The sequence below is a fragment of the Labrus mixtus genome, chromosome 5, assembly GCF_963584025.1.
Source record: "Labrus mixtus chromosome 5, fLabMix1.1, whole genome shotgun sequence".
NCBI lineage: Eukaryota > Metazoa > Chordata > Actinopteri > Labriformes > Labridae > Labrus > Labrus mixtus.
In genome coordinates this window covers 445,500-461,738 of record NC_083616.1, presented here as the reverse complement: position 1 = coordinate 461,738, position 16,239 = coordinate 445,500, and the positions used below count along the sequence as shown (strand labels likewise).

Sequence of the window (16,239 nt, the reverse complement as noted above, 5' to 3'; positions counted from 1 at the left end):
TTCCGGAAGTAAATTTCCCTGTTCAAATCCTCCCTTGATTTTTCACAAAATCCTAATATCAAGAGATTGGCACCTGTAACCATAACAACCAGCTACCCCAAAACTTGTGACACATGCACGCACACACACACACAGGGCTGGATGCCAAAAAAACGCAGAAAATCGAACCTGTTCCAAAAAAATAATGATGCACAAAAGAGTGCAAATATGATTGACATAAGATCGTATTTCTCTTTTAACGTCAATTTCAGACGAAGACAACAGACTGAGTGGCCTCCACTTTGACTCATGAGTAATGCATGTTGTAACACTTCTGACATGCTGGTGTGATAGATTTAAAGTGTACATGTTACAGAGTGCAGTGTCCTTTAGAGGGTCTGTTGGTCCTCATAAGGATGTATGAGCAGTCTGCTGCACTTACTGTGAAAGCTCATTTACATGCAGGAGCACAAACAGACAAGGAGCATTTTCCTTTCCAGCACACCGACTCCAAATCATCGTATCAGGCGAGGAGGCATCAAGGGAGCAGGTCTCGTTTATACAGTAATCAGATAACTATGTTCTAATGACATCAACCATAATGCTCTTGTTCTATCCGGATCACTCTTTAGGGCGGCTACAATGTGATGATCCTGAGAAGGTCGGCTGCCTTTCCCCTCTCACATCAATCCAGCAGATGGTCTTACCAAACATTATTCTTTTAGCTCATTTGCTTAAATAGTTCAGCACACTAATCCAGAACAGTACAAATGTTAGGTTGATTTATCTCATGAGGGCTTTGGGTTGTTTGCTCTTTTCTTCCAGGCCGATGTCATTCTGATTAAAGATGGCGGCTGAAACCACCCAGTCAGCAAATGTAGTCCATGTCCCAAAGTTTCTGCCCATATCCACAAACACAACACTGCGTTTTTAACCAACTCTCTACTGGCAGGTCTTCCTACATACACTATCAAACCCCTGCAGTTGATACAAAATGCAGCAGCACGACTGGTCTTCAACCTTCCTAAAAGAGCACATGTCACTCTGCTGTTCATCTCCTTACACTGGCGCCCAGTTACTGCTCGCATCAAAATTAAAACTCCTGCTCGCTTACAAAACAGAGACAAAAAACGTCTCCTCCTTACTTTAACTCTCTCATCCAGGTCTACACTTCCTCCCGCCCACTACGCTCTGCCAATGAAAGGCGTCTGATCCAACCTTCACAACAGGGTCCTAAGTCTCTGACTAGACTCTTCTCCTCTGTCGCCCCCCGGTGGTGGAATGAACTTCCAAACTCCATGTGATCTGCAGAATCCCTCTGCACCTTTAAGAAAAAGCTAAAGACCCAGCTCTTTCATGAATACCTACTAACTTAATGATGATGGTCTCCACATTATTGATGATGATGATGGTAATGACGATGGTTTTTGTTTGATAACGATGACTTATAAGATGCTTTCTATACTGATTAGAGAACTGCCGTCGATGTTGTGCTTTGCCTCTGGTCACTTCCTATCAGCACCTGTGTGTCCAATCAGACTCAAAGCTGATCGTTTGCTCTTACTCACATTGTTCCCTTTTTTCTAGATCCTTGCTTGTGTTGTACTTACTCTCTGGTGTACGTCGCTTTGGATAAAAGCGCCTGCTAAGTGAATTGTAGAATTGTAGAACCAGCAGGGTTTCAATGAGTCTCCGTTTAAAGGTTGTAAAACTTAATGTTCTTCTTGTGTATCTTTATACATTTAAGTAGAAAATGTTTGAAGTTTCCTGCAATAATTCTTTCTAATTGAAGAGAATAAAGGTTGATGGTAAAGCATGGTTACTTTGAGAGTAATCCCCTCCTTGTGTTTGTGTTTACAGCTGTGGGGGTTTAACACAGTTAGTTTCCCTGGACTCCAGCAGGGGCAAGCTGCTCTCCTCTCACCCTTTACAGACATCATGTCCTGTGTCCACAGACGGCACTTTTTGCGATGGCAGCATCCACTACCACAGCTTCAGAGCGCTTCTCACCGGCGACCTCATTGTTGCTAGGTTATGAAGGTTAACTTCTGCTTCCCTCGTTCGTGACCGATAGGTTGGTTTAGTAGCTCAAAGTTTTTAATATATTGATTCAAGGAAATATCTCAAAGAAAAGATTAAAGTATGAAAATGAATCCTGTCCTCACATCAGCAGCTCTACAGATGAAAAGACGAGACAGATTGATTTATCATCTGTTTGTTGTTGACAAAGCTGATATCAGAAGTCCCGCCCCTTCTTTGTTTTGATTGGCCAGTGGGGGGAGAAGTGACTAGGCGAGGGCCATGTTGTTCCAAAAGTTGAACTGTTTTCAACTGTTGAAACGCCAGGTGGACAAACGACCTTTTGCTTCTCACCAAGGCATATTGCCTGTTGGCAGTATAACGCCTATGGAGCCCTTTAAACCTGATATTTACATTCATCTTGAATAACTGAATAACGTTGGACGGCGAACAACAAATAAAATGTGGAAAGAACGGAAAAAACTGGATATAATAAATTATATAATAAATAATATAATCCAATTTTATATTTTTACTGGCAATATATAAGCCAGGTTTGAATGTAAACAAGCCGAATCACAGAAGTCCCATGCTCCGACAACAACAGAGTGCAGGTCGCTGGCAGGTCAACGAGTAGAGTGTTACATAAATATTTCACAGTTTCAAAGTGGTGTTTGGCTTTCAGAAGGCGGAGCAGGTTAAACAGCCAGGCAGCTGTCGGGTTTCATTTTTTAATGTGAAACTAATCAGATCCCTGGATCTAACAATCTGCTGTCAGAGTGCTTAGGTCACATACTGAACCCCCAAAAGTCTGCCCTTACACCGTGTCCTAACAGGACAAAATCAGTCTGATTCTATTGTTTCCTATCAGAGTGTCCTAACTGCAGCGCAAAGCAGCCAGACGCAGCGCACCGTTATTACCCCAACGCCCTGTTTCTAATTTCCTCTCTGTCGCTAGGGAACGAGGAAGGAGGGGGCTCTGCAAGGCGTTGACACACACTTTTCTCACTCAACAGAGCTTGGTAAGCTCATCTTACAAAGTGGGGATAACGGTGCATTGATAATATGCACATCCATGATTGAAAAGTTTGTGTCAACACCGGAAAATAAACGTTTTCTCTGGCTCACCGCAAGCCGTTTAAAGATGACCCTCAGTTGTGATTTGAGTCAGCTGCTCGTTAATACAAAGCACCACACATCCGTTTGTCCACCTTCAGTACAAAAAGCACTAGATGTTATTCTCTTGGCAAGAGTGGATATACAGAGCATTGAATTCAATATTTAACGCATGCAGTGTGGACAGCGAGCGTGACATATAATGCTGGCGTGCTGTTAGGACACAGTGTTAGGCGATGCCCAGGTGTTTACGAGAACATGACATCCAGCAAGTGATCGGGTCAGCAGATAGCACAGCAGCCTCTCTTTGAGTAAATGGGTAAAACTGTCATGTGGTGTTCAGTTCAGTTGACTGATAGTAAGAATGAGAAGTAGCTTAATAAGTTTATGTAGCATTTGACACAAAATATGGATTATGATCAGTTTTCACTCAAGGTCTGCCGTTGCCTCTTAATTTTATTGAGAAAATTATTAAACGGCAAATACCATCTCCATGATTTAACTCAGACACTTGTAACCTGAAACAAAGTTATGATAATCTCTGTTTCCAGATGTCTAATCCTCTACCTACCTCTCCCTCTCAGGTTTTTTCTTCTAGACTATTTCAGAACCTGAGGCCAGGCTTTCTTTGTTTCCAAAGAATATTCCTGTTGAAACAAGGAGATGCTGTATTCGCAGCACACTGGTCTAATGTCATCTCTCAACTCTAAAATAAACCGTGTGAGCTACACAGTTTGTGTGAATGAGGAGGTGTGAGCCCGGAGTCTGCGTTGAGAGGAGACTGGTGTGACAAGCAGAGCTGTGAAGACTGGAGGTTCATGCGTCTGCTTCAGCCGAGCCTTTAAACTGGAATACACTCATGTTTGCACTGTGGGTTTTCTATTGCACAGAGAATACCTGTCTTAATGACGACCATCACCTTTGAGTTGCTTGAGTAACGCAGGTAAAGTTCCCTAGGAGGTCGTGATGAAGACAACATCCACTTCTCACATGTAAATGACCCATTACATACCAGTACACTCAGTGAAAATGTATTCATGAAAAGCTGACACTCATAAAGTCACACTTTTCTTCTGCAGCAACACATGCCGGCAGAAGATAAACACTCTCTCCCCGCTCTCCAATCGAAGAGCAGCCTGTGCCCATAGTCTATTCCTGCAAGTTGTTGCTAGAATAGAAACTGGACGTCTCCGAGAGGGTTTTGGAGACGCTCCTGGATGATGACCCGTTTGAAGTGAGATCCAGAGAGGAGCTATGTGGTCTGGCCCTGACTGCAGGACCTGGACCTCCCATCACCTTGACCTTTGGCGGCTCCATATCCTCTCCAACCTGGAGAACTGTAGACACGGTCGTCTCCATCCGGCTGGCCTTGTAAACACTCGTCTGGGTCTGGAGGTAGCGGGTGGATTTGAGTTCCAGACCTTCATAAGAGCCTTGAGGCACACAGGGGCAGCAGCGGAAAGCTTGTTTAAAACCAGCACGGAACCTGTAAGAAACAAAACGGAATAATCTTTGTGAGTAGGGATGAGACGGAATCCTAATATAAATTCAGAAAGGCACCGATAATGAGATGGACACCGATATTTTTCAAATCCAAAAATGCTCGTTATTATCCAGAATGTAAAAAAGTTTTATGTTCTGCAGCATGCCCCTCCTGAGTCCCTGCAGCTCCAGTCCTCTTCCTCTGCCCCTCCCTGCTGGTAGAGGCTGCTGAGTAAAGAGTCTATTAACTCATCCATTCATACACATTCACACACTGATGGTAGAGGCTGCTGAGTAAAGAGTCCATCAGTATTAACTCATCCATTCATACACATTCACTCACTGATGGTAGAGGCTGCTGTGTAAAGAGTCCATCAGTATTAACTCGTCTATTCATACACATTCACACACTGATGGTAGAGGCTGCTGAGTAAAGAGTCTATTAACTCATCCATTCATACACATTCACACACTGATGGTAGAGGCTGCTGAGTAAAGAGTCCATCAGTATTAACTCATCCATTCATACACATTCACTCACTGATGGTAGAGGCTGCTGTGTAAAGAGTCCATCAGTATTAACTCGTCTATTCATACACATTCACACACTGATGGTAGAGGCTGCTGAGTAAAGAGTCCATCAGTATTAACTCATCCATTCATACACATTCACTCACTGATGGTAGAGGCTGCTGAGTAAAGAGTCAATCAGTATTGTTGGGGTTATATCAAGTCAACTTTGGTTATATTCTTTAATAATTATACTTAATTATTAATAATATAAATAAAATATCATTAAACTATGTTTAATCTCGTTTTGGGGCACCAACCTGTAATCACAGAAATATAACCAAAATATCACTCAAATCAGTCTCAAATCAGTTACTAATTACTAATATTATTAATAATTAATAACTATATTTAATCAATTGAAGGCGTGAAAGCCTTCACACCCAGCGTATATCACAATGCAAATACACCAGTAATCACCAACGACTGCTCTCTTAAAATTATAACAGAATTTACTTAAACAAAGCAACATCAATCCAAAATCAATTAACTTAATCAAACAAATAACTATTATAAACTAATCTAAGCGACAAACATTATCAAGCAAGGCTTGTGGAAGAGGTGTAAGTGTGTGTGTGTGTGTGTGTGTGTGTGTGTGTGTGTGTGTGTGTGTGTGTGTGTGTGTGTGTGTGTGTGTGTGTGTGTGTGTGTGTGTGTGTGCGCACGTGAGAGAGAGAGGGGGACGAGAGGGGGGAGATGGCTTCGTGCCCACGTGATCGCTCACGATGGCGCACACCTAACAAATCCCAACCAAGCTGTTTAAGGAAGTCTTTCCCTTAGTTAGCAACTCTATATTAGATATGATCAATTCGTCTATACTGACAGGCTATGTACCACAGACATTTAAAGTAGCGTTAATCAAACCTCTACTTAAAAAGCCTACTCTAGATTCAGGAACTCTAGCTAACTACAGGCCTATATCCAACCTTCCTTTTATCTCGAAGATCCTGGAGAAGGTGGTAGCTAATCAGCTGTGTGACTTTCTCCATGACAACAGTTTATTTGAGGAGTTTCAGTCAGGATTTAGAGTCCACCATAGCACTGAGACTGCATTAGTTAAAGTTACAAACGACCTACTGCTAGCTTCAGACAGGGGACTTCTCTCTGTGCTCGTCTTGTTGGATCTTAGTGCTGCTTTTGACACCATTGACCATCAGATCCTGTTGTACAGACTGGAACATTTGCTTTGAATTGCAGGGACTGCTTTGAGTTGGTTTGAATCCTACTTATCAGACCGATCTCAGTTTGTACACACGTTAATGATGAGTCCTCTATGCACACTAAAGTTTGCCATAGAGTCCCACAAGGTTCAGTGCTTGGACCAATTCTTTTTACATTATATATGCTTCCTCTGGGAAATATTATGAGGAAACACTCCATACAGTTTCATTGTTATGCAGATGATACTCAGCTTTATGTATCAATGAAGCCCGATGGCACCAGTCAGTTATGTCAGCTAGAAACGTGCCTTAAGGACGTTAGGACCTGGATGACCAGAAATGTTTTGCTACTTAACTCAGACAAGACTGAAGTTATTGTGCTAGGCCCTAAGAACCTCAGAGAGACTTTTTCTAGTGATGTGACTGTCCTTAATGACATCAGCCTGGCATCTAGCACCACTGTTAGGAATCTAGGAGTTCTATTTGATCAAGATATGTCCTTTAGCAAGGCTTTTATCAGGCAAATTTCAAGAACTGCCTATTTTCACCTTCGTAATATATCCAAGATCAGGAATATCCTGTCGCAAAATGATGCAGAAAAACTAGTTCATGCATTTGTTACCTCCAGATTGGATTATTGTAACTCTCTTTTGTCTGGGTGCCTCTGTCAAGTCTCTAAAGACTCTTCAACTAGTCCAGAACGCTGCAGCTCGTGTACTGACCAGAACTAGGAAGAGGGACCACATTACTCCTGTCTTGGCTTCTCTGCACTGGCTCCCTATACAGTCTAGAATAGAATTCAAGATCCTTCTTCTCACTTACAAAGCTCTAAATGGCCAGGCACCATCTTATCTTAAGGAGCTACTAGTGCCGTACTGTCCCTCAAGAACATTACGGTCCCAGAATGCAGGCCTGCTAGTGGTACCTACAGTCTCTAAGTGTACTATGGGGGGTAAAGCCTTCAGTTATCGGGCTCCTCTCCTCTGGAACCTTCCAGCCGGGGTCCGGGAGGCAGACACAGTCTGTATTTTTAAGAATAGACTTAAAACTTTCCTTTTTGATAAATCTTATAGTTAGGGCTGGTGCTGGTGTAGACCAGCTCTTAGTTATGCTGCTATAGGCTTAGACTACCGGGGGAACTGGCACCCTGAGCTCCTCTCTCTCTCTCTCTCTCTCTCTCTCTCTCTCTCTCTCTCTCTCTGTGCATATACAGTACATCATATTACTGCATGTATCTATCTATAAATCTCAGTCACAAACCACCTACTTTCCTGGGAGCTCTTGAGCTCTCCTAGGCTCCTCAAGATCGTCGGTTGACGGCCTGCCAGAACAACCCCCACCCCACCACTACCCCCTCCCCACTGGATCGTGGGTTGGCGGCCTGCCAGAACAACCCCCCCCACACCCCCTCCCCTCCCCACCGGATTGCTGATGGACGGTCTGCCTCCCCCCACCCCCTTGCTCTCTATCCCTCTTCCTGCATCTTAGCCCATCTCTCCCCCTATCCCTTTCCAAGCCCGGCGCAGTCTAGGCCTGTGAAGGCTATTTCGTCATGAGCCGGGGATCCGGCCGAAGATTTCTGCCTTTTAATAAGGCAGTTTTTTCTTACCACTGTAACTTTTGCTGCTTTGCTAAAGTGCTCATGATGGATAGGCCGGATCTTTGTAACATAGCAATGAGTAAGGTCTTTTACCTGCTTTTTGTAACATAACAATGAGTAAGGTCTTTTTTCCTGCTCTTTTGTGACGTTAACAGCCAAAGAGTAAGGTATTTTACCTGCTTCTTGTAAAGTGTCTCGAGATAACACTTGTTATGAGTTGACGCTATACAAATAAAAATTGATTGATTGATTGACCTGGGTGCGTGCATGCGTGTGTGTGTGTGTCTGTGTCTGTGTCTGTGGATGAAAGAGAGAGAGAAGAGGGGGGAAGATTGCTTCGTCCCACGTGGTCGGCCTTCCGATGACGCACACCTAACAAAGACCTAATGTGGCCTTAATGTCTAAAAGAGACCGAGTTCGGCCCTACACTATCTGTGTCTCTGGGGCATCTGGATGGCCACAAGTGTATAGATCTCCGTGTGTGTGTGTAGCCTATGTGCGTAATGGCGTGGAGTAATTCCCTTCATTCACTGAAACAAACCAATGGCCGAATTCAAGTTAATACGGCTTACACTGGCCTTTCTGATCAGAAGAGTAATACCCGGTTATAACGCTGTTACGCTAAACACATATAGGACGCAGCGGTCCGAAACGGGAACAACAAGAGTTTTAAACAGGTAAAACTCAGGATCCAACAAAGATAAAAAATACTGTAGTTTCTGCATCAATCAAACAATTGTTAAAAACACTCTCTAAAGCTAGTTCTGCCCAGACCTAATTAAGCCTCACTTGTGAATCGCTTTGCCCGCGATTGGTGAAGGAAAAAGGAGTCCGGCGATAAAACAGATCTTCTGTCCGTCCAGGTGCAGAGGTGTCTGATGGCGGCGAGGGTCCCTTACGGCAAGAGCGGCTTCGTTGGTTCTCCGTCGAGTGGAAAGATGTCCGTTGATGTCCTTTCGTTGCAGGACGGAATAAGACCGTTATCTTTCTGATAATCTGTTATAGTCTGACGCTCTCCGAGAAACTGAGATGCGTTCACTAGACAATCCGAGCTCAGAATTCAGAACACTGCCGGCCGCGGATTACCTGCGCGCCAAAACTTAAAACAAAGGAAGGTTGTTGCAGGAAACAGGAGGTGAGCTTGTGTCTCTGAACACTTGAAGTCAGCGCGTGGAAAGAGAGAGAGCAATGGAAGTCTTGGAGTTTTGTCACCTGGTCTCCTTCCTGTGGGGTCTCCCTCAGGTTCCGGTCCCCCCTTTATGGCACACATAGGTGTGAAGTACTGCAGGGGATTCTGGGATAAAGAGTCCTTTTAGGCCTCTTTCTCAGTGAATCACTCAAATGAGGCTTCTCACAGAGGTGCAGACCCAAGTCCATTGTTTGACTGTCCTAAGCCTGCGTGGCCCAACAGTATTAACTCATCCATTCATACACATTCACACACTGATGGTAGAGGCTGCTTTGGAAAGAGTCCATCAGTATTAACTCATCCATTCATACACATTTAGACGCCGCCACCGGAGCAGCAGGAGCTAATTGGGGTTAATTGTCTTGTGGCTGCAGGAGCTGGGGATCATACAGGTGGATTATAACAAAGCTATCATCTATCATATACAACATTTCCCCCTGCATGAAACAGAAACCATTTAGAGACAGGCTACTTCTGTGTGTGAAGGAGAGACGCTTTAAATCCTTTCTTCCTGCTGCAGTCTGACTCTGACTGCTCCTATTGGAACAGGAAAACACACACAACTGTATTATAAAAATACTCAATCACTTGTGTGCAATTACAGAGAAACTTCCAATGTGCAATTCCCTTCACAACTATTTTGTACATTGAATGCACAATATTTTCTTTTCAGTGAGCCTGTCTGCAGCAGTCGCAGTACGGTATGTGCTTTTCTTTTTTATTGTCCTTGCTGATGTAAACACTGAACATTTCAATATTATTAAAGAAAAAAAAGTTATCTTATCTTGAGATGAGACAAATCAAAAGAGAGAACACTATATACATGTAACTCGTTGTTTTTTGTGTTGTTTACTGAATAACACATTAAACAGTCTTCTCTATTCTACTGTTTAAGATACAAAAAATAATCTCAAATGATCCAAAGACGTGGAAAGAAGAAGAGAAGAGGTGTTATACTTTAGGATTGTGTTGATGAGATCAAGGCTGAAGGGGCTGACAACCCCCCCCCCCACACACACACACACACACACACACACACACACACACACACACAGAAACAAGGGAGCAGGAAGGAAGTGAAGACGGAAGGAAAAGATAAATGTCAACTGAGAGCACGAGCGAGATGAAGAGAGATGGATGGAAATGGAAAGGAAGGGACGGCATCTGCCACAAATTTGAATTTAGATTGGCAAAGCTGGTAGAGACAAAAGCCCCTCAATATTCTGTATAGAGAGAACTCTAAACCTTATCTCTCTGCACTCTTATTCACACATTTGACCTTTATTAGGACTAAACGAACGAAAGGAAGGAAATGAGCAGTGAGGGGCAAGTTACTGGAAATTAGTAACTAGTTAGTTACTCGTTTCTATTATCAAAATTTAACTGAGTTACTGCATTATAAAATGGTAAATGAACTTGAGCTTGTATATTAACTTGCCAAATCTTCTCTGCCAAATACCTTATTCAGCTGTTTCTATTGACTCTTGTTTTGAGCTTCTGATACCCCGGGTGCTGACAATCAGTGGCCTGATTGGCAGCTCCTGTGAGCATGGGCCCGGTTTCAGTAGTCAGTTGGTGTCTGCACCAAGCATGCCACATTCCACTGATCTGGATAGGGCCAATGCCATAGGGCTACTTCATGCTGGTGTTCCGCACAGCCAAGTTGCAGCATCTCCCCACTGGAAAAACAAGGCTTTTCATCATTATAGGCAATCTCAATGAAGACAGATATCGAGATAAGATTCTGCAACCAGTGGCAATCCCCCATCTCCACAGTCTGGGACCGAACTCTATCCTCCAAGATGAAAACGCCCACCAGTTTATGAGAGACCACCTCCAGAATTTGGGAGTGGAGAGGATGAAATGGCCTGCCTGCAGTCCTGACCTCAACCACATTCAACACTTGTGGGATCAGCTTGGGCGTGCTGTTCATGCCAGAGTGACCAACACAACCACACTAGATGACTTGGTTGAACAGAGTAAGATACAGATAATGATGCCTCTTCACATCCCTAGAGCCTGCTGTCTTCTTTGAGGGGGAAAAAACAACCCTGACTCCGATGCACTGGCCACAATGAATAAATAAATCAACGTTTGACAAGACTGCTGATGGTTAGTGTCAGTTTACAGCTGAGGTGACACCTAGCAGACAGCGAGCAGCTTCCATCTGTCACTCAAAATGGCCAAGCCTTTAATGATTCATGAATTTTTGGATCACTGTAACATCTGTACCCCAGCCACTGATGGTATAAAAGCAGATTCCTCCACCTCTTGCTTTGCCGGGAAGTTGTGCGTCTGGATCCGTTCTTAAGAGTTGGAATCCTGCCGGCTGAAGTGCAGAGTCCGGTATCAGTCCACATCACACCGTCTCCATGAATACAAAACACAGGATGTAGAAAAGACTCTGTTTCTTACCATCAGTAGCTGGAGTTGGTCCAGTTTGTTTGACAGTGAAAACACGTTGGAGAGAAATATGCCTGTTAGAGCGGTGTGTAGTCCGCGCTATCAGTGACGCACAGGCACTCTGGCCCATTTCCCTCTCGTCTGTCGTCAGAGCGCTAACAAAGGCGAGCGCACCTTTGACCAGAATGTCCAATAATGTCCACGGAGTCCGTCAGGAAAGTGAGGAATAAATCTGGTGGAGTTGTAGACCTTATATTCATTAGCTTTTCTCTGGTGAAAGAGCTCCGTGTATAATGACAGAAGGCGTCATCTTAGTGTAGAATGTAAGCCTTTACATCATTTGAACCCCATCTTAGTGTATGAAGAGATAAATAAACTCCAAGGACCCAAGCTACTCTAACCAGGCTGTTTAATTCTGTTGAGGGTTAGTGTGCATGTCTATAACTTTTCTGATCTTCATTCAGTATAATGTTTGTCTAATAGTAACTTCTCAATAATTCCATCCTTTATTTAGCACATTATATTTTTAGTTTTAGTTTTTTATTTTATTATTGTGTCATACATACATCCATATGCCCAGCCCGCATGGGCTTACATGACACCATAAATTGAAAACGTTCCCGGATCAGAGTGCACTAGGTAAGCTATATTCATTGTCAAGAAACAAAAAGAGAAAGCAAGAAGTCAAACTAATGAAACAGAATATCCTGTCTTCTTTTCCAAGCTTTTGAAACAAAATTAGCAAGCTTAAACACATCAAACTTAAACAGCCATTCCAGTTTCTGCACATCTGTCTGCCCCAATATTTCAGATTTTACTTCATGAAACAATAATTCTCTTAAATCATCAGATTTTGTACAATGCAAAAGAAAATGGGACTCAGTTTCAACTTCGTTCAACTCACATATCTCACAAAGTCTGTTATATTTTTGTTGCTCTTTGTTTATCAGTTAGAGTTATCTATGATCAGATGGACTGATTGGGTTGTTGTCTCTGACATACTCCATCTGTTGTTTGTTTGTAAATGTTGCATGGTCTGGATCTTCTGTGGACATGAATTGTCCTCTGGGATGAATACATTTTTCTAAGTCTAAGTCTATATATTCTGTCATGATTTATTTAAAAAAAAAAAAAAAACATCAGTGTACAATAAATAATGAGTCCAAATCATTTTCTTTGGGTACAGTCCCAGAAAATGATGATTTAACCTAAAAATGTTGTATTGTCTCAGACTTTTAAAAAAATTGTGAATAATGTTAGGCTACATGTGGTGTAGTGGTTAGCATTGTCCCCTCACAGCGAGGAGGTTCCTGGTTTGAATCCTCGTCTGACAGGAGTCTCTCTGTGAGGAGGTTCCTGGTTTGAATCCCCGTCTGTCAGGAGCCTCTCTGTGAGGAGGTTCCTGGTTTGAATCCCCGTCTGACAGGAGCCTCTCTGTGAGGAGGTTCCTGGTTTGAATCCCCGTCTGACAGGAGCCTCTCTGTGAGGAGGTTCCTGATTTGAATCCCCGTCTGACAGGAGTCTCTCTGTGTGGAGTCTGCATGTTCTCCTCGTTCATGTGTGGGTTCTCTCCGGGTACTCCAGCTTCCTCCCACAGTCCAAAGACATGCTCGTTAGGTTAACTGCTGACTCTAAATTGTCTGTAGGTGTGAATGTGTCTGGTTGTCTGTCTCTATATATCAGCCCTGTGATTGGCTGGAGACCAGTCCAGGGTGTAACCCCGCCTCTCGCCCAATACCAGCTCTGACAGGCTCCAGGCCCTCATTACCCTGAACGGGAAAAGCGCTATAGATAACATAAACATCCAGTATTCAAACTTCAAATGGACATTGCCACCTTTATTTCACACAATCATATCTTTGTTTCTTAACTATGAATCCAAACTTTTTGTTACCAGGCAACAGTGGGTCAGTGGTCTGTCTCCACAAGTTGCTCCCGCTGCTTGGTTGGCGTTGTGTGAATGTGTATGAATTGATGAGTTAATACTGATGGACTCTTTACTCAGCAGCCTCTACCATCAGTGTGTGAATGTGTATGAATGGATGAGTTAATACTGATGGACTCTTTACTCAGCAGCCTCTACCATCAGTGTGTGAATGTGTATGAATGGATGAGTTAATACTGATGGACTCTTTACTCAGCAGCCTCTACCATCGGTGTGTGAATGTGTATGAATGGATGAGTTAATACTGATGGACTCTTTACTCAGCAGCCTCTACCATCAGTGTGTGAATGTGTATGAATTGATGAGTTAATACTGATGGACTCTTTACTCAGCAGCCTCTACCATCAGTGTGTGAATGTGTATGAATGGATGAGTTAATACTGATGGACTCTTTACTCAGCAGCCTCTACCATCAGTGTGTGAATGTGTATGAATGGATGAGTTAATACTGATGGACTCTTTACTCAGCAGCCTCTACCATCAGTGTGTGAATGTGTATGAATGGATGAGTTAATACTGACGGACTCTTTACTCAGCAGCCTCTACCATCAGTGTGTGAATGGGTATGAATGGATGAGTTAATACTGATGGACTCTTTACTCAGCAGCCTCTACCATCAGTGTGTGAATGTGTATGAATGGATGAGTTAATATTGATGGACTCTTTACTCAGCAGTCTCTACCTTCAGTGTGTGAATGTGTATGAATGGATGAGTTAATACTGATGGTCTCTTTACTCAGCAGTCTCTACCTTCAGTGTGTGAATGTGTATGAATGGATGAGTTAATACTGCTGGTCTCTTTACTCAGCAGTCTCTACCATCAGTGTGTGAATGTGTATGAATGGATGAGTTAATACTGATGGTCTCTTTACTCAGCAGCCTCTACCATCAGTGTGTGAATGGGTATGAATGGATGAGTTAATACTGATGGACTCTTTACACTGCAGCCTCTACCATCAGTGTGTGAATGTGTATGAATTGATGAGTTAATACTGATGGACTCTTTACACTGCAGCCTCTACCTTCAGTGTGTGAATGTGTATGAATGGATGAGTTAATACTGATGGTCTCTTTACTCAGCAGTCTCTACCATCAGTGTGTGAATGTGTATGAATGGATGAGTTAATACTGATGGTCTCTTTACTCAGCAGCCTCTACCATCAGTGTGTGAATGGGTATGAATGGATGAGTTAATACTGATGGACTCTTTACTCAGCAGCCTCTACCATCAGTGTGTGAATGTGTATGAATGGATGAGTTAATACTGATGGACTCTTTACTCAGCAGTCTCTACCATCAGTGTGTGAATGTGTATGAATGGATGAGTTAATACTGATGGACTCTTTACTCAGCAGCCTCTACCATCAGTGTGTGAATGTGTATGAATGGATGAGTTAATACTGATGGACTCTTTACACTGCAGCCTCTACCATCAGTGTGTGAATGTGTATGAATGGATGAGTTAATACTGATGGACTCTTTATGATAATGTTGATGTTCTAGGCCGAGAGGAAGATGCACATTCCTCTCGCTCAGGAGTCGATGTTTGAGTGGAAATATGTAAATGGTTTATTTCACTAAAAGTACTTAAAATGACAAAATGTTTTTTCCCCTATTTAAAGTTAAAGACAACTGAGTGTTTATGTTATATATTTATTTGATATGTTTGAACTTACGAAGGGAAGTTTAATGCTTTTTCCTTTGTTTAATCATGTTGTTTGAGTCTCATTAACTCCAGGGGAGGTGAGATTAATTACACCTGGAGTCAATCTGGCACTGATTGAAGCTCCTTGCTGATTGGCCCTAGAACACAGCTAACCTGGTATTTAAAGTCTGTGAGAATAACAGACTGGTTGGTGTGTTTTAAAAAAAAAAAAAAGGCTATGAGGAGGGCCAGTTTAAGTACATTTTATTTTTAATGGACAAATCTGCAGTCTGCTTGTCAAGTTTTTCCCACTCACACTGCCTGCCATCCAGAAGTACAATAATGTGTAGGTGTGACCTGAGGTATAAAAGCGCTTTGAGTAGTCAGAGGACCAGAAAAGAACGATGCAAGCGCAAGTCCATTCACCATTTACTGTATGAGCAGCGTCACACCAAACACAAGAAAAAGGAATCTTTCCTACCTGTCGTTGAGGCAGCAGTAGATGATCGGGTTGTACATAGTGGAGCTCATGGCAAGCCACATGATGGCCAGGTAAACCTGCTGGATGAATCTTTCTTCAAACATGTCAGGAAAGAACTGGTGCAGCAGGAAGTAGATGTGGAAGGGTAGCCAGCAGATTGCAAAAGTGCAAACAACCACAATCATCATTTTCACCACCTGTAGTAAAAAGACAGAATCGTTGTGTCGTCATTATAAAACCCCTGTAGTTTGATTTTCACTTTGTATTTATTAGACAGGATCACTGAAGCTGGAGGGGGCTGTGAGGTGCACCTGTCAGATGAAGGGGGGTCTCCTGAAGTGAGACATGATGTGAAAAGAATGACGCAGAAGTGGCGGATGTGTCCATTATACAACACTATAATGAGAATATCTGTCTTTATATAAATGCTACGTGTAGTTCAACCGAATCACAAGGGAAGAACATACTGGAGAACAACGTTAGCCGTCATCACTATAGTATCAGACATGGATCATATTTTTTATTTTATGATTTATTTTAGAGATTTAGACTTCTCCTCATACTCCCTACTGTATCTCTGTCCTTACTCTTTCACTGAGGACAAGTTAAGAAAATCTCCAGGTATTTGTAATAGTTTGAAAAGGAAAGGA

The 16,239-nt window shown here is 42.8% G+C and overlaps 1 protein-coding gene across 1 annotated transcript in view; it reads right to left on the bottom strand.

Moving 5' to 3' along the window:
- Window positions 1–3,681: 3,681 nt before the first annotated feature.
- tacr1a (tachykinin receptor 1a) overlaps window positions 3,682–16,239 on the bottom strand; it is a 62,666-nt gene continuing 50,108 nt past the window's right edge. Inside the window, exons 4-5 of the mRNA XM_061037189.1 lie at window positions 15,590–15,786; window positions 3,682–4,600 (exon numbers count right to left, since the gene is read on the bottom strand). Coding sequence (XP_060893172.1) covers window positions 4,264–4,600; window positions 15,590–15,786 — 534 coding nt within the window. The 3' untranslated portion in view covers window positions 3,682–4,263. The remainder of the gene's footprint in view (window positions 4,601–15,589; window positions 15,787–16,239) is intronic.